Raw genomic sequence first — 19,353 nt, forward strand, 5'->3', positions numbered from 1 at the left:
CTAAATATACATTTGTTCTTATACTCCCTCATCTAGCAGTAAACTATTGTTCTGTAACACCCTTCACCAGAAAGTCACCTTAAACAAAACTAAAAAAGATATCTTAAGTTCTTTTAAGACTGTTACTGAATTAAATAAGTGAATACAAAAGCCACCACAGGTAGGAAGAAAAAAAAAAATATTCCAACAGCAGCCATCAGTCTCTCCATTTTCCACAATAAACAATGTCCATGTGATGCATGTCATTTCCATTCCCTGCAGCCAAGCTTTGGAAAGTGGAATTTCTCACTATCATAGCGTGCCTTTGATAGTCTCAGGTGTCACAAAAAACCCCGTATGATAGTCTTCAATACACCATGAAAGTTCTGAAAATGGTATTAATAACACAAAATAATTTCCCCTTACATGTCCCAGCTACTTTTCCTGCATGCTCAAGATCAAAATTCCTATGAAAGCCCCAGCTAGGGGCATGGAGAGCACAACTGGAACATGTCCAGGAGCTCCACAAAAAAATTAACAGAAAGATTAATTTTTAGAACACCTTATTTATAGACTATAAACTGGCACGTGCTGTCAGGATTACCCTTCAGGATCAATCTGTGCCAGCACCTACTGGAGTGTTTATGAGATTGGCCATTAAATTTAAACATTAAAGAGCATGAAGAAGAGCCCATCTTGCTTGCCCATCGCCAAGAGTGGTTTTAATTACACAGCTGAAGAGACTAAGCAAGTGCAACAGCTTGAGGGATGAGCATAGCGCATGAGCAGATCCAGTCTTTTGAACAGGACTACTCACCTGCCCCAGGTTGCAGACATGTTTGGTGAGCTAGAGCTTTTCAAAGTTATGCAAATTAACCAGGGGCTGTCATTAACACCACCAACAAGGACATCTGAAGCGAGGGCACAGAGAGGAGCATCAAAGGGGCGACAGGGTGCTCTCAGTTGCAAGTATGTACGGGCTCACTGCCACCAGAATGTCCCCACACATTTCCATCATGTTATTTTCAAAACAGCTGCTGCCCACTGGCACTGCTGAAGGGTTTAATTACATGGAGTAAGCGTTGCAAGCCCTCTGCTGCTCCTGCCTTCACGCTGAGCCATCAGCACGGCCACCAAGACAGGCACCTCCTCTCCCAGGTGAAAGGACATAGACCACAGCAGTTACCTGTGAGGTGAGTCCTTCTGAGTTAGAGCCCATCTCTTGACCTCGACGCCTCTCTTTGAACACAACGTTTCCAAACAAGTAGTGTATGAAATCTGAACGCATACCACTAGGACCATTAGTTTAACATGCCCTTTCCTTAAGAGGCAAAGAAATCAGCTCCCTTTTTATTTTCAGGGTGCAGTAGCAGCTGGTACCAAGGAAAACAGAGATGAAAATACTTTTCTAAAGCCCTTTCCAAAACATTTGCATGTACGTGGTAGATGATGGACAGTGTCCACACACTACACGATGCTGGGAGAAGACCTGGGTTTTCACATTTCAGAACCAGTCAGCAGTCAAACATTCTGCAGTGAAGGGGCAGCCTGTATTTCTTTCAATTAATTGCCTGCCTACTGAGGCTGAGTTACAGTAAGTGGGAAAATACTAACAATAGGGCTTAGAAATCCTACAGTTCATAACTCTTATGGTCCAAATTCGTTATCTGTATTTATAAATCTGGTGAGACAGCACGCACCTTCCCCTCTTCCCTAACAAAGGGTTCCTGCATCTCATGCTGCAAATTCCCAGGCAGCAATTCCTGCTCACATGGCAATTTCAGAGAAAAACCAAAATATCAGAGTGCCTCCTATGTTTATACTTATAGCTTTAATAACATTCCACTCCCCTCCTAATTTTGCTTTCAGGCTCCCTTTTTGGCCATTTCTCAGTGCCAGCCTCTTACAGACGTTTCCAAACTGTAACACATACTTTGGTGACTATCAGTTTCACTTACTCCAGACAGATTTTAACTTGATGGTTGCCGCCCCAGAAAAAGAAAAGCTATGTTATTCCTCCACAAAGCCTTATAAAGAGAGGAGTTTAAAGGATAAACTTCTTTACTGCTCTCAGAAAGGGCTTAGTATAGCAGCATGTTTTAGACATCCACGTACACACCCATCTTTTTATTTTTACCTGGACTTCTAGATTTGGTTTAAGTTTTACATGCATCGACTAAGGAATGATGGGATCATCATCATTTTAAGCTGCAAGATTATTGCATAAGTTAGTGTGGAAAGAAATAATGCTACCAAATCCAAGGAAAGGTGAAGGCTGCATGTAGCAGACTCATAAATGACTCAATGTTTAAGCGAGAGAATGGTGAGAAAGGAGCAAAATCTCCTGAAGAGCTAAAGCTAGTATTGCTGTAAGATCCCTGCTTCTAAAATCAGAGACAACAGAAAGCAAAACACTGATGAAAGGGCTCAGAAATGCTACAGTTACAACCCTCATGGTCCAAGTTCATAATTTCATAAATTCAGTGAGGCAAGATGGCTCTTTTTTAAAATAAAGAGTTCCTTGATCCTATGCAGCACTCATCTGCTGCTGTAAAACATCACTAAAATATAGAAAACAAAGTGAAATGCTTGTTCACACAAACTTTGGTGAACTCTCCCTATAAGGCACCAAATGATGCAAAATGCTTATTTGATTCAAACAGGGCTTTGACATCTGTTTTACAAAAATAGCCTCTCAAACAACACTTTACCAATCAACCTGGAACTCAGACGTTTTGAGCCTAAAGGAAAATTCTTCAGAGGCAAGTTATCCTTTCTTTGTTTGGGCTAAGACTTCTTGCCCCCTTCTTGGAGGAGGCTGTGGGACATGCCTGGAGGCTTAAGGGAACTCCAGTCTACAAGAACCAATAACAAATTTCTGTGTCCTTCAAATCTGGCAAGTAAATATTCCAGTCTCATCTATCAGTCATGCCACAGACATATAACAATTCAATCTGTGTAATATGCGAAGCTAGAAAAGACACAGCATCACCCAGATTAACCCACTTACAAGGGCTCTAAACAAACCAAACCCTTCCTCCCAGGTGCAGCCTTTCTGAACAGCCCTCATGCTCCCATACTGGTCCCAAGAGGACTTGAAAGTCCCAAAAGGCAGCGAGCTGCTGCTCCCATATAGCTGCCTAGTTCTGCCTCTTTAATTTTCCGCTCCTCCCTGGTGCCCTCTGACCGTGGGAAGCGATGGGAGATGAGGGTACTCATAGCCTCTCGGCATGCTCAGCCTCAGGATATATTCAGTGCTGTAAGAACATAGCTGGATACAACGAGACAGCAAAGCACCGGCTGCCTGCATCAAGCATGCTGAGGCAGTGGTTAACAAATAAACCATTGCAGTTTTGGAGACCCTGATGTATAAATCTCCTTTTGCTCACAAGTACTGTTCAGATAGTTGATGTGTTTAGGCATCTGATCCACCATTGAACAGCCATGCAGTTTGGGAGTCTGCTCAGTCATTGCCAGGGAAAGCTTGGGGCTCACAGGGACCTGAGGTCTGTGGTGACTTCTACCAACAACACTCTGTGCAGGAGTATTTACCACTACTCTCAAGTGCTCACCTGACTAAAGAACAACATGCATCCAGATAGGAAAAGAAAGAGAAAAAAAAATGGGGGGGGGGGGGGGGGGGGGGGGGGGGAAAGGTGTGTTCTTCCACATGAACCTTGGGGACAGCTTGGAAGCATCATGTCTTTCCTGGAGAAAGAGAGCCAGTAGCTACCAACCTCCTGGAGCTCCATCCCAGCCCCAGGAGCACAGCACATGGTAAAGGAATGGGAGGAGGGAGCATGTCTTCTACAGCCTAGGAACTAACATTCCAAAGCATCGAGCTGCTCTCTGCATCCATCTCCCCAAACATAACCAGCTACTTACCCCACATCCCCAAACGTAACAAATAGCTGGGGGCACTACAGTTTTTTTTTTCTTGATATGACCAAGGGAAAGCATCCAGAGGAGGGAAAAAAAAAAAAAAAAAAGGAAAGAGAGAGAGAACAGACACAAAGTTAAACAATCTACCTTAAAATAAACTCTGCAGTATTATCTGTCTCTTGTCAAAAGTTATTAGGGAATAAAAGTGACAGACTGTCTACTAAGATACATCCCACGTCTAAGTGCCATACCTAAAACTTGTCAAAGACTTCCCTCTGTTGATGTGTCTGCTTATCCTTATTGCCCACACGTGTTACATTGCTGTGTGTTCTTGTACAGTGGAAGCACTTGGTTTATTTGTTGAAGGGAAAGAACACTTCTTTCCCACCTAATTTTACTCTTCTGATGCGACAGGTCTTTGTCAGTTCCTCACATAAAACAGGAAAGTCTTTGACTAAAACCAGATGCTACCTATTTATTTTTCCTTAAAAATAGAGACAATAAAACTGGCAAATGCGAACAGAAAGGGAACTAATCTATCAAGGAACTGTAAACGGATTTTTCTTCACCGCACATTCTTCACATCAAAAAATTATTACTGGTCAGTATTAAAACCAGACAAACTACGTGGTGCTTTGGTGAAAGACAGGATAAAACAACTCATGTGGATAAGTTACAGGAATGGATAAATGACATATTGCCTCAGTCCAGACAGAAATTAGCTTTTGGGAACTTGGTGTCTGCTATTCAGCCTTCACTGGATGTTGCAAATAGAGTCTCTATAATGTATCAAATCAAAACTAAAAAAACAGACTCTCAACTATGGGGGTTGTTTGGAAACTGGACTTCAACCACAGCTTTGATGTGGTTGTGTACTGAGGACATTCCCATGAAGTTTTAATTCTTATTAAAGCTGCAGTAGGGTAGTGCAAGGACACCAAGAGAGTTCAGGAGAAATGTTCAGTCATCGGGGTAAAGTGGAAAGGGTTTTCTACATGGTGGCAACATATAGTATAACTAAAAACATTCCAAGAGATAGGGAAAATATTTGCAGTTGAATATCTGTATTTTTTCCTTAGAAGAAACTTTAAATGAAAATTAAACCAAGCAAATAAAGTGAGTTACAGCTATTCAAATAGAAAACGTATGGATAATGGGAAGGAGAAAAGAGCAATAGAAAGGCTTCACACAGGAAGGTGCACCCCAGGGGTGCACAAGAGTTTAAATGAGCTAAGTGACTGTGTGTCAGAAACCTGTCTACATCAGATCAGCTTGAAAGATGGAGATAGAGAACTTTTTTTTCCTTTTCTTTCTTTTTCTTCATCATTGAGAAACATTCAAAACTCTCTTTTCCGTACTGTGATATCTATAATGCTTTTATTTTAACTTAATGCAACTTGAGTGAAGTTAAGCTGACGTCAGCAAACCATTTCTTACCTAGTGCTCTGATGATTCCATAGTCTGGGGTACTGGGATACCTTGTCTTCCTAGATTATTCTTCAGAGTATCCCAACACCAAACCAACATTGCTTTTAGTGGACCACATCACCCAGTTTTAAAGTTGGTATTGAATCAACCAGAAGACAAGAGTGCCTTCAGATTACAAAGAGAAGCCTCTAGTCTTCCCAAAGGTAGCGCAGGAGGTAGCTCACAGCTAAACGCCAAAGAACTCCATGGTCACGGAGAGTTTCAGCTTTAATATGGTTTAGATTAAAGTTCTATCTGCCTCCACAACTTTGATGAAATTTTTGTTTTCTGCGTCAAGGCTGAAAGGGACGAACTAAAACAAAGAACTTGACACATACAGTCTCCAATATACAAACAACTGAGTGTTTCCATAGAAAATTAGAGAAACTGAAGTAACTCTAAAAAAATGAATTCCTAATTTTGTAATAAAGGCCACATGTCCTCTCAAGTGACCACAAAGCTAGCTAGAGAGACATAACTGATTAGTTTTAACCAAAAATGACTACTGATTTCACCTGCAACTAGATGCATTATTTAATTCATCTCAGGACACATCCCTGTGTCTCAGTCAAAGGGAACTGCAGGGCTCACCTTCTTACTTAGCAGAACATTAGCAGAATTAATTATTGAGCACTTAATCAAATCCAACAGTGAATGAATTTACTCTGAAGTAGGAGTTCATGAAAAACACAACGCAAAAGCACCATCATCGTCCAAATTTTTGTGGTTGCATTCAAATCTCTTAACTGTACTTGCTGGAACAATTTGGCACACAAACTTATTTTGTCCACCAAAGTTGAGTACACTTCAACAAAGCAGAAAATTAATAGAAATGCTGTTTGGAAGTTAGATATTACAAGCGCCTTTTCTGAGGTTTTAATCACCATTACATCACACTCTGGATTCTGCCCTGATTTGGTAATAAACTGATAATCTGAAACTCATCTTACAAATACCACAAACCCAAAGTCAACCTTGCCTCCACTGACCATCATTATCAGTAAAAAGTCACTGAACAATAATGCTGGCATGGTAAGTTGATGCAAAGAATAGTAGTTGCAAAGGTTTTGGATGTGAGCTGAAAACCCATTTAGTTAAGAATATTTTATTGTGGAAAAGGATGTGGAAACAGAAAATAAGTTAAAATGATAAAGAGACCTGAATAGAAAACCCATGGTTATAAATGGAACAGTTGCTGTAAGCAGATAGTTCTGTACATCCACATCTGTTCCAGTTCAAAGCAGTTCATGTGAACCAGGGGAAGAAACTATTTTTTTTCCTTTGGCTTCAGTGCTGCAAACCTATCTGCATTCAGGCCAGGGCAGAGAGTAGGAAGAGAGAGAAACCACCCTCGGTATATTGGCTTAACACAAACTTCTACAATATGGGGCCCCCAATGACATCTCTTCTTGCCTTTCCCCATTTCCCCTCCAAATATTAGAACACATTTAGAAGAGAGTGGCCACATTCACAAATACTTATAGCAATAAAATTGTTTGGTTTTGCTAAAACCAAGGCATCTGTAGCTTAACAAAAGCCCTGGTTCTGTTCCTCTACTCACAGATAATTTGTTTCACAACTGTCCCTTCTGAGGCCACTTCGATGCTAACGTGGGAAATGCAGGCAGAACAGCCAAACAGGGGAATAAATATATAAAAATGATGAGAGAGACTCCTTCAGGTTCCAGAGGAGCTCAGTTTTCCTGCCTGGGGACAGCTGAAACACTTTCCCTACCCAGTTCAGTCTCTGCTTCTCTAATACCCTCTTTCCTCCTCCTTTTGAATCTTAAACAAATTTTATAACAGAGGAAAAAAGAAAGCAGCTGCACAAAGGACACGGTGCAAAGAAAGAAAGGGCAATGGTATCAAACTTGGGAAAGGGTAAAAGTTGAAATTAGCTCCCTGTTTTGGTCTGACAGCAACTCCAAACTCCAGAGGAGGGACATTCCCCTGTAAAAATCTGTTTATGAGAAATCTTTATTTTCCTAGTTATATTATTAAATGACAGCACATCAGCACCCTTCATTCAGGGCATGATGTTTAAATGTTTGGGGTTTTTAACATTAGGCAGTTCATGTTAAGGCTGAAATACGTTTGCTAGGCGTCTTGATTTTATTTGCCGCCTGCAAAACGTGAAAGCTTCCCGCAACTGAGTCTCTACAGGCAACTGCTGCTATTGATTGACAACGTGCTTGAGTCAATCAATACAGAGTAATTGCTGGACTGAAATCAATCGCAGGCTCTCAGTAACTGCTTTGACTGGATTTTACTTGAAAGATTTAGTGCCATGACTGGTGAGATGTCAAACTCCTCAACTACCATTAGACACATGCCTCACTTGGATGGCAAAATCACCAGTGAATTTCATGAGAACATACCTGAAAAGATTCTCTGCTTTGACTAAACAGTTCTTAAACTCCCTTAAATAAACACGCAAATAAAGGATCAGGACTGTATTATGAAATACTGGTCACGTTTGGTGGAGAAAATGCTGTGCAGGGTAGGAAGAGTGCTGCAGACTTCTCTTGAAAACACAGAGGAATGGAAGCTGGTGGGATATACTGGAGGGTCTCATGCTCAGTTGCCCACTTCCCACCAAAACCAGGGCTATTTACACGCTTAAGTGATTTACTGGATGAGGGCCAGAGGGCACAGCAAATGCAGGATACAGCCCTGATGAGCTATTTTGAGAAAATACACTAAAGAGACAGAGAAAAAGAGAAGCTTTCTTTAATTTATATTATCAAGACAACAAAGGTCTTGTTTTGGAAACAAGAATCTGGCTCTGTTAACTGAAAGCCTGTGAGCAAGATGGTACAAGGAGAAACTTTAAAAAATCAAATTAATTTATCTGCCATTTAGAAACTATTAGCTTTAGAAGGCTTAGATTTGGGTTCTATGCCAGGGGTATGTAGCAAGGTTTAAAATCTAACCCAAAACTTCTTTTTGCTCTACCATTGGTTATTAGTATGCAGTCTTTCGGTTTTATTATCCAATCAGTTTTATTGTCAGACTTAAATAGTTGGAATTAAAAATACCTTCTTGCAAGACACAAAGAACAAGTCAGTACAGCAGCATAAGAATGGTAGCAGTGAGCACAATTCCTCTTGCCGACAATGACCTGTCACTATTCAGCTTGTTTGAAAGATCAGATTCATTCTCAAACAAAAACAATGAGTTGCAATTTAAAAAAAAAAATCAGCCATTTAAAAAAATCAGCTATCAGGTCCCTTCCAACCTGAACTATTCTATGATTCCATTTCATTTAGGCCAGATTTTCCAGTGTGATGACACTCAGCAGCCCTCTGCAAAGAAAACAGCAGAGTGTATAAGCACAGCCCAATAGTCTAAACTCCATTTCTCAACTAAGGAGCGTCTAGAACAATTTTATCCTGTTTAATTTAAAGGACGGGCCGATGAGGTGCTGAGGGACATGGTTTAGTGATTGATTGGAATGGTTGGACTCGATGATCCTGTGGGTCTTTTCCAACCTAGTGATTCTGTGAATTTGAGGTAGACAAACATTGCTCCGCTTCTTCCACTCTCACCTACACAATGCACGCGGTGGTGTTCTATACAAGTATTATTTCTCTGAGATTAATCCATTTCAAGTGAACTAAAATGACAATTCTTGTTTTCCGTTACCTGCCAAACCCATAAATTCAACATACTCATTCCTGCCATATAACAAACATTCTGTGACAGCAAATAAATGCAATGCAAAAGGAGCTGAGGAGCTCTCCCAACAGCTCACTAAAGTTTATGAAGGCCCTTAAGATCCATCAGTAAAGAAATACTTTGTACTTCCAAAGCACTAACAAGAGGACTAGGACACAATTTCTGCATTCAACCACTGCCTCTCAGCCTTGCCTCCTACTGCATGTGCTAAACGAGCATCTCCTCTATGTCCTCAAGTAGAACTGTTCATAACCAGGATCCGTTCCTATTCTGACAGAAGATCATCATCTTATATCTCAGAGCACATGAATTAAAATATTTCTACAAAATGACTGAATTAGAAATACAAATCTGCAGCATAGAAATAGTTGTCTCTGCTAGCTGAAGTACGCGCTCACAATGCACCTTATGCTGTTCTTTGATGCCTTTTAGCCAGTCTCAGCTATCTGCCAAAGGGATTATTGACAGCAATTGCAAAGATGAAGCAGCACTTCAAATCTATGCCCCCGTCGATGCCAACACTAACCCCTCAAAGACTTTTCACAGACAAATTGATGGAGCCTGCAAACACAACCCTATAGTACAGTGCTGATACCCGCATCTTCTGAAACCTGTGACCTCGCAACTTCCTATTCTGGACTAAATACTGCTGCTGTCTCCTTATAGAAGACTTGCATTTAACTCAAAGGAACTGCAGACATCGATCTGAGGGGGAAGGTTATTGGTTTTTGAAGTTCTGGTTCCTTTTAATTAACTCTACAGTTAAAAGTGAAGCACAGAAAACTTTTGCAATGCCCTACACAGCAGTTCCCAGAGAAGCAGTTGCTTTCACCACACAATCCAACAGCAAGAATAGCCGAGGATGAAGCTCAGCAAGCGTGGTTACTAATGGGAAGGAAGCAAAGCTACCCATAAGAAGCAAAACAGACACTGTACACACAAAAATGTGAAAAATGTATGTATTGGCAAGATCAGAAAAGATATATGGCTAGTGTGTGTGTGTGAGGGGAAATCTTATGTTATCTTCCCCTACATACAAGGTCAAATGATAAATCCCAAGATACTGCACAGGCTTTTAGTAGAGCTGAACTGAATTTAATCATTTAAAATGAAAGATAAGGATTACTCACCTCATGCCCTCTATACAATCAGTCATGCTGATAAAAAACCCTGGAATATGTTGACACCCACTCTGCATTATTCTGTTTACTAGCAAGTCCGCTTCTCCTCTGGGACACAAAATCTGTCCTATTAGCCAGACCTGCATACACAGAGCTCCAGACAGCACAAATTCATGTCGTCCAGTACACCTTATAATATACACCTTATTGTCTTTCCTACTTAACATACATTATAACATACAAATGTGCTGCTTAGCAATAAAGAGAGATACTGCTAAGATATTTTCTTGGAAGGGTAGTGATGCTTAGTATGTTTTACGTCAGATACTTCACACTTCTAATGAGTAAACAAAATTAGTGCATGTTATGCTACTGCTGTACACGGCAGCCTTACATTTTAGTAGGCAACCACTACAAAAAGAAAACCATTTACTAAAAACCCCAAATAACACTAATTTATTTTCAGATCTGTTTGACTCAACTTTATAATTGGTTTGGGGCACACTATCAGCAGCATGGAGAATTCACTACATAGCCTAGCAGGTTATATTTGTTAAAGTATATTGCTTGAACTAAATAAAAGTAACTTGCTTTGAACATTGGCCTGATCAACCTTAGGAGCACTGCGAGACGAATAATGAACCAGAATCTCACTTGGGTTCTATTATGTTAATGATAATGCAGCCTTAAAAATGCACTTTTGAAAAAAAATAAATTAAAAAAAAGATTTTTTTTAACTCTTTGCACAGAGCTGCAAGGTCTTACCACTGGGAAGAAGATGCAGAAAGTGGCAACAGGCAGCTTTTCGCTTCTGTGTTGCCTATTTTGCATGTGAGACCCCAGAGGCACAACCCTAGAGCCAGCCCTTTCCCTGCACAAGCCCCAGGCTACAACTCCTGCACCTGGCTGAAAACCTGGAAAAAGCCTGGCTTCACATCCTTACTTTGTGACTCAGCCTCATTTCTGTTTATACTCTTGTGAGCTGAAGAATGACGATGACTAGTAGCTATATAGATAAATAAAGTATATTAAGTCACAGGAAGTAAAAAGGGAAAACCATTAATTTATTTTTAGAAACCTGTTCTTGCCATTCATCAGAAAAAAGAACATTGAAAAGTATGCAGCAAGATACAAGCATCTGGATGAGGTTTGCTGACCACATACCAACACTCAGACTACACACAGAGAACCATTTTCCTTCTTTAAACCAGTCTCAGACTCTGTGCCAGGAACACAGACAATAATGTAGTAGTTTCCACTAGCGAGCCTCGGGAACGGGCGCTTTCACCACATGCTACGGCTGCTTTGACATAGTCTGTTTAGTTTTATCCCTTCACTGATCTTACAACTGAAACCTCTGTTCAGATACATCATGGTACCAGCCAGTACATCCCAAACTGTTGCACACATCTTCCATCAACACTGCCCATATCAGGTTAAATACAAAACAAAAAGGACTCAAGGTCAGCTTCTGCATATAAAAAGACCATATCAATGCTAACCAAAGACAAACAGGTGATTTCATATGGAGCTGGATGCTCAGCTCCCCAAAACATCACAGCTGTACACCCACACATCCTTTCTTTTTCCTCCTGCTGCTGGCTTGCCAAAATACCACACATTCATCAGTAGAAAACCTTTTCAGGACAATAGCACCGCAACACACTGAGATGAATTTAATGGTATTTGCATAAAAGCTTCCATTTTTTGCAGTCTGCAGTAGATTTCTTCTGGGCAATCATACCACAAGCATAAAGTCATGCCATATTTTGAATCTTTGCCTGCCAAAATCCGGGAAGAATTGCAAAGCATGTTCATTGACATATCTTGCGGTGCATCGCCAGCCAAGATACTATAGTACAAATGATCAGACATAAATACAGGATAGGTTTGTCTTTGACTGTTAACGCTGCGCTGGACGTGTTTCTGCCACTTTCCTTACTTCAAAGCAGTAAAAACCTCAAACTCTGAGCAATGCTTAGCCCTGAAACTCCCACCTTGGCTCTTGTTCCTCTTCTTAAGAAGAACTATAAACCTCCCACAACATCATGTCAAAAAGAAGAACTTTAAAATGTATTCAGAGGACTCTGTTCATTATTTTTACTTCTATGATATCACTGAGGTCAGTACCTGCTTTCTTTTCCTGAACCTGCACTGTAAATGTAATTTAGTTGCCAAACTTTTTTACTAATGGAGTCCTGTGAAATGTGTTTCGCCTGCCCTGGGCAAAATTTTTTGTAGTGAACCTTACTTATCACCACAGAGGTCCTTTTTTCATGTTCCAGGTTTGTTCTGCAAGCAGGGTATCAGCTGACATCAATGAAGATGTACAAGAAGCAACAAATATTTGTAACGTGTTTAGAAAACAAGTTTTTTCTCATTTTAGTACATACTCCTCAAGTTTCTGTCTACACAAGATACAAATAGAGGGAGAGATAAAACAACAGGACTGTGAGCCAGGAATACATAAATTGTAATCACTGATGTCATGATGTAAGTTAAATAATTTGTAAGATGTAAAAAAAAGAGTAGTTAATGCCTGCAAACCGCTTAGCCCAATCATAACTGGGGTTGTTTAGCCTGGAGAAGAGGAGGCTGAGGGGAGACCTCATTGCTCTCTACAACTACCTGAAAGGAGGTTGTGGAGAGGAGGGTGCTGGGCTCTTCTCCCAAGTGACAGGGGACAGGATGAGAGGGAATGGCCTCAAGCTCCGCCAGGGGAGGTTCAGGCTGGACATTAGGAAAAAATTCTTCACAGAAAGGGTCATTGGGCACTGGAACAGGCTGCCCAGGGAGGGGGTTGAGTCACCTTCCCTGGAGGTGTTTAAGGGACGGGTGAACGAGGTGCTAAGGGGCATGGTTTAGCGTTTGATAGGACTGGTTGGACTCGATGATCCGGTGGGTCTCTTCCAACCTGGTTATTCTATGATTCTATGATAACAGATTTCAGATTTTAAAACTCCCTTGGAGCACTTACAGTCGTGTGCAGAAAGTTATAGGTGCTCTTTCAGTTTAAAAACAACAAAAAAAAAAGTCCTGTTTTTCAGCGCTTCAGCCTGAAAGGACATTGCCGTGATTATATAGATTATTAATACACCACTCACAGGAATAAGAATGTACATCCAGGTCCTAGCACAGATACAGAGCTGCCAAGAACAAATCAGATATGCAGATAAAGTAAGCAGGCAAAGTAACTACAGAGGAATGGCACTGGATCTAGCGTTTCTACTATCTTTTTATCAGCACAAATCTGGAAATAGCTGCGGTAGTGGCTGGAAGGGGTGGACTGCCAGTGGAAGGCTCAAAGATGCGAACTGTGGGAGTCTGAAGAAGAGAGAAAACACTGGCATGTGGGCCAGCCGCAGAGGAGAAGCAGGGACAAGACACAGGAAACAACACGGAACATGCAGCGCAGCACAAAGAAACAGAACAACCGAGAAGCAGAGATGTACGCAGGGACACGGGTCAGCTGGCTGCAGACAAAGGCTAAAGGATGCAGCGAGGTTAGGGGGCAGGGAGGAGGGCTGGCCCTCCCACCAGGATGTAGTACTACTTTCAGAAATAGAGGGATGAGGGACACAAATCAAAGGCTAAACCAAATAAATAACAAATCTATTTCCCTTGAGGGCATGTGGGATAGCCTGCGAAGCAGCGGTGGTGACTAATGCAGCCCAGCACGAGGAGCTTGGCTTCCTGTGCATTCAGAGCTTCCCAAGCAAGGCAGCCACTGTGGTTGTTTCTAAAAGGCCTATATTTGCCATAAATTACCTCGCAGCAAGGATGGAGACATCACTGTCTTTTCACTCTTCAAAGTACCGGAAAAAAGTTGAGCACCGTTACTCACGTTACTTAGATCCAGCGGTTGGTTGGTAAAAGATGACTTACTACCACAGAAAATAACACTGTAATACGGTCCCAGCAAGGCACGGAGGCTGCCAACTCTGGAAAATCTGCCATTTGTAAAACCCCTCTTGGGGTTTGTACCTACAATAAAACTCCAAGTCCTGCCATAACGTCAAGTTTGGCAGCAAACACGAGTGAGGTCAGGAAGGTGAACAGTCCCATACCAGCACACATTGTCCCCAGCTAATCTGTTTTTGTAGTCTCTGAAAGTAAGGAAAACTATGCTGGTATCACTAACTTGGCTTGTATTATTAAGTATGAGGATGTGTGCAGAAATACTTTGTTAGAGCCCCTGGAAATGCTCAGAACAAGTAAAAGTAGCAGTGATTTACATTCATGGAGCTCATCAGTCTAATGGTTTACCTATACAGTGACCCAACACTTCCATGTGAAATGGATGTCTGATAATATGAGTACTTCAAACTCCTCATCATCTTGCTGAAAAGCAATGCCAAGGACTTTGGACAGGGCTCCTCTCAAGCCTGCTCAGTGAAAAGCACGCACAGAATTCCTCCCTGTGTTGACCGCCCTCTGCAGCAAATGAGGATATAGCAGAGGATTCAGCTTTTTGACAGCACAGCGCAGATTTACAAGTTTTTGATAATACAGAGCAGGATGCTGAGCTCTGTGCAGAGGCTAACGGGACCCCTTTCCTGAGAAGTCCCAAACCTTGCTGTACGGTGTGATACAGCCGTATATTTAGCACTAACCACTCAGTGGGAACAGCTTTCCCTCTCTGATTCCTGGAGAAGTCTCTGGTCAGGAGTGTATCAAAGGGAGCTGACTGAGCTGTGCACCAAGCATGACCCAGCGTGTGCTAAGTATCCCTGCTAACTTTGCATTCATCAGCCTTTCACACAGTGAAGTCCTGAAGTTTGTCATGCCTGTAACAGTCTCTTCCTTTCTTCCTTTTCCCCAAAGTGATCCTAATTTAAAGCGAGCCTTATTTTCCAACCACAGCACATCCCCAAGCATTTCCTTTTCTCAAAATCTCCAGAATCCAAAGGATGTAATTAAAGTCAAAAGGGGCATTTTTCCCTTCCCGATGCAAATAAATACTGCTACTTCCCAGGATTACTCTCTTGCCTTCTGTTTTGGCATGCTACTTTTACCCCATATTTCATGTCACACCCGTACATCTGCAGTGTGTAACCATAGAGCTACGTGTACCTTCCCAACTCATCCACCACATCGGACTCCGCAATGTCCCATTTCCCACCACCTCAGTGCTCCTCAAGAGCTCTCGGTGACTGACAAACTGCCCTGCTTGCTGTCAGTCCGCAAGCCTGCAGCCCAGCACAAAGCCACGGCCGCTGCTTTGGCTGCATATGTGCTCATCCCCAGGAATTAATAAGTTATTACTACAAATTAAAATATTAAGCTAATAATGTGCATGGCTGCAAGTTACGGAGCTGGAAAAGAACTCCTAATTAAATCAATATAGCTATTAGCTCCTTGTCATCTCTGATTAATTATTAGCTTAATATGCTTCATCATTTTCACTGTTAACTGAAATAGCTGCAGTGCTACCATGGGGAGCAGGGTAATGCATACAAAAAACCTACAGAGCTGCGCTGGAAGTCCCAGCTCCACACTGAATAATGTCTTTCAGAGAAAAAAGGGTAAACATTTCATTTTCTGGGGTGATAGTATATTTACATTTAAGTTGATAACAAAAAGTCTCATGGTTTTCAAAGGGGTCAGATGTTTCCTCAAAGAATTTTTGATTCCCAAAATCTAAGGGGTAAAGACTTGACCCCTAATCCTGTGCTCAGTCTTGAGCACTTGTCCCAGTACCTCTAAGCCTTTCTCTGAAGCAACAGGATATCACCACGGTCCTTTCAGAAGCCAACGTGCCAGTACCTGTCCCCAGAGCCCATCCCAATCCTGACCCTTACCCTGTCTTCATTAGATACACTCATTACCCCAGAACACAAGGAAGGAATTGGCATGAAATAAGCTGGTAGCCATCAGCTGTGATGTCTGGGTCCTGAGGGCACAGATGCAGCTGAGGACATCCATCCTTTAATGCACCAAAAGAGCCAAAAATAATGTTCTGAGGTCACTTTTTTCCTTGCTAGCAAAAAGTAAAACTGTACTTCGGATGTAGGTAACTGACAGCATTTTCTCAGAGCTAAAGGGAATATAGATTCTCTTTCGTTTTCCCATCTTCTGTCATCCTCTCACTGATCCTAACTTTTCCCTAACTCCTTGCAACAAGCAAATTTCCTTAGCTGGCTGCAGGACTATTTTCTGAGTATAATGACCACATAAAACAATCAAGCACAAGTCTCCACATGCCTCTCCAGCAACAAATGCAAGAGTTATCAAAGAATTACATAGGATTTACACTGCAATACATGGATCTGCTATGCAATTAGACAGGAATTTCATCTTATAAACAGCTTTTACAAACAAGCTCTTTTGGATAGGTTATCAATAGGAATACAAACACGCACTTCTGAGAACAAAACTGATCCTTGAACTCATTAATGAAGTTGATACACAGTGTTCATGCCGCTAATGCGTGGTTCAGTAAATTAAATAGAAAAATGTCACTGTGAAGGATTATGTAAAGTTTCTCAGAGATAAAGAGCCACTCAAACAATCTCTCCAGACAGTCACCCTATCGCTGTGATTACCGCATAATAAATTGCCACCTGCCCCGTGAGTAATAGTAGAACTTTCTAGTGCTATTTTATCATTTAGTCATCTTACCGATAACTCTGTTAATGGGCTGTGATTACACTTCGGCTTCCCATGCTTTACTTGCTTTCCATTTCAGTTTTGAAAAGTTCTGGCCCCTTATTTTAATAAGGAACTTAATGTGGGACAATTGGTGGCATACAGAAACCCTGTCCCCCAGTATTTAGATAAAAAGCCCAGCTGGTTTGTGTCAGATATTAAAGAAAGAGTTTTCTTTTCATTCTGAGCTAGCTTACGGTTTGATGAGCGTACAGCATTTCTTTTAGTAATGGGCTGAACTCCAGTAAAATATTTGGCCATTTAATGAGTAGACTCTAGGATAACGGTTTTCGTGGGAATCCAAAAAAGAAGGAGTAAAGAAAAGAGCTCCCCATGCTATTCTTAGCAGCAAACAGTTAGATTTGGAATTTTGATTGTAAAGCATGGAATTTCTAAATGGTGCCATGCTAAATTTACTTCATTTGTATACAATTCAGCTGGATAATCAACTGTGTCCCTGTATGTTCCTGGTTAGCATCTCAGCTCTAGTTTTATTGTCTCTAAACTGGTAGAAAAATGCACTCAGTAAATAGTGCTTGTAAAATTTGTGTTCCAGTGCGTGCGCGTGAAGGTTTTATATACACAGAGCGTGCGCGTGAAGGTTTTATATAAATGCCTATGTGGGTGCACATGCACTGAGCTGTGATTTATTTCTAGAGGGAAGCCAAGGAAATTCCCACCCCCTACCATTTAAACGATCTGCTCTTTGGCTTCAAACATTCTGTAATTTCTCAGCCAAGGAATGTATTTTCCCCTTCCAATATATATAATTTATTTTGCTGCACACATTAGTTAATGATACAGAGATACCTGATCTAGCCAGCTCTGTAAAAAATCACTGACAATCTGAGACAGCCTAATTTCATTTTGGAACACCTCTGGTTTGTTCCTGCTTATCTGCCGTGGCACAGAGTGAATTAATAGCAATCATCAACTCAAGGATTTGTCCCATAGATAGTTCTCATCGTTAGATCAGCTCCCTGATATTAGACGGGCTTTTAATTACTACATTAATGTAGGTAAAAAGGACTTTACACACATTTTGTGCAGCTGGGAGGGAAGATGGGACGGGGCTTGCACCGGTACTTTGTGACTATCTGTGGATTTTTAGAAGCAGTTGATGAAACGCTAATGAGAATCAGAGAATCAACCGTTTAGGTTGGAAGGGACCTTAAAGATCATCTAGTTCCAAACCCCCCTGCCATGGGCAGGGACATCCCACTCGATCAGGCTGCCTTGATTAAGGATTTATTAAAATAAACCCTTTGGGGGGCAGAGCCCGCTTCCCAGCCGGCAAGGAGCGCTCCCCATCCCCATCCCCATCCGACTTACGCGGTCCCCAGGGCGCTGCAGCCGGCAGCCTGCGCAGGTGGATCTCATCCTTCTCCATCTCCTCCCCCGAGCCCCGCAGCCTCAGCCGCCACTTGGTACCAAACTGAACTTGCCAGGATCCCTGCTCCTCCTCTTCCTCCACCCTTTCCACCCCCTCTTTTTTTTTTTTTTCCGTGCGGGGAGGGCGCTTTCCTCGGAGCGGAGCCCTCCCTACGCGGCCGCCGCCGCCCCCCTCCTCTCCCCGCCCGCTCCGCGGAGCTGCGCGTCGCTCCGCGGCCCCCGGGGCTGCGCTGACCTTGGGCTCCGGGAGCGACGGCGGCAGCTGCCGGGGGTGGAACGGGGTGGGAAGGACAGACGGGCAGCTCGCCCGTGAAAGGTCAGCGTGCCCTGCGCGCCCGCGGAGGGCAGCGCGAAATCAAGCTGCTTTAACCGTTCCCCCCCCTCCTTCCCCTTCTCAGTTTCCTGTGGTTTGTTATCACAGGTTGGAAGGGAACTTAAAGCCCAGCCGGTCCCAACCCCGCTGCCTGTCCCACCACACCAGGCTGCTCAAAGCCTCATCCGACCTCATCTTGAGCACCTCCAGGGATGAGGCAGCCACAACTTTTGATATCAGATTTGATAGGAATGGTTGGACTCGATGATCTGGTGGGTCTCTTCCAACCTGGTGATTCTATGAACTTCCCTGGGCAACCGCCTCGTCATGAAAAATTTCTTCCTAATGCTCAGTCTAAATGTTCCCCTCTCCAATCTCAAGCCATCGCTACATGCGATGCACATTAGGAAAAAATTCTTCACAGAAAGGGTCTTTGGGCACTGGAACAGGCTGCCCAGGGAGGGGGTTAAGTCACCTTCCCTGGAGGGGTTTAAGGGACAGGTGGATGAGGTGCTGAAGGACATGGTTTAGTGTTTGATAGGAATGGTTGGACTCGATGATCCGGTGGGTCTCTTCCAACCTGGTGATTCTATGATTCTATGCCCATGTGAAATGTCCCTCACCAGCTTTCTTGGAGCCCCTTTCAGTACTAGAGGCTGCTGTAAGGTCTCCCTGGGGTATTGTGTGCTGTTCTGGAATCCTCAGTATAAGAATATAGTTCTGTTAGAGCAAGTCCAGAGCAAGGATACAAAGATGATCCGAGGGCTGGAGAACCTCCCATACGAGGACAGGCTGAGAGAGTTGAGATTGTTCAGCCTGGGGGAGAGAAGGCTCCAAGGAGACCTTATAACAACCTTTCAGTACCTGAAAGGGC

At 42.5% G+C, this 19,353-nt stretch overlaps 1 protein-coding gene across 8 annotated transcripts in view; it reads right to left on the bottom strand.

Moving 5' to 3' along the window:
* Positions 1 to 18,268, bottom strand: part of ANO1 (anoctamin 1) — an 83,413-nt gene extending 65,145 nt beyond the window's left edge. For 4 of the 8 annotated variants that reach the window (XM_069857404.1, XM_069857403.1, XM_069857400.1 and 1 more), the window contains exon 1: positions 18,107 to 18,268. In XM_069857404.1, the coding sequence (XP_069713505.1) occupies positions 18,107 to 18,164 (58 nt within the window). In that variant the 5' untranslated portion in view covers positions 18,165 to 18,268. The remainder of the gene's footprint in view (positions 1 to 18,106) is intronic. The other 4 variants (XM_069857405.1, XM_069857401.1, XM_069857406.1 and 1 more) reach the window with 2 other exon arrangements.
* Positions 18,269 to 19,353: the final 1,085 nt, after the last annotated feature.

This window comes from Phaenicophaeus curvirostris, chromosome 5, assembly GCF_032191515.1.
Source record: "Phaenicophaeus curvirostris isolate KB17595 chromosome 5, BPBGC_Pcur_1.0, whole genome shotgun sequence".
In the NCBI taxonomy this organism is placed as follows: Eukaryota; Metazoa; Chordata; class Aves; order Cuculiformes; family Cuculidae; genus Phaenicophaeus; species Phaenicophaeus curvirostris.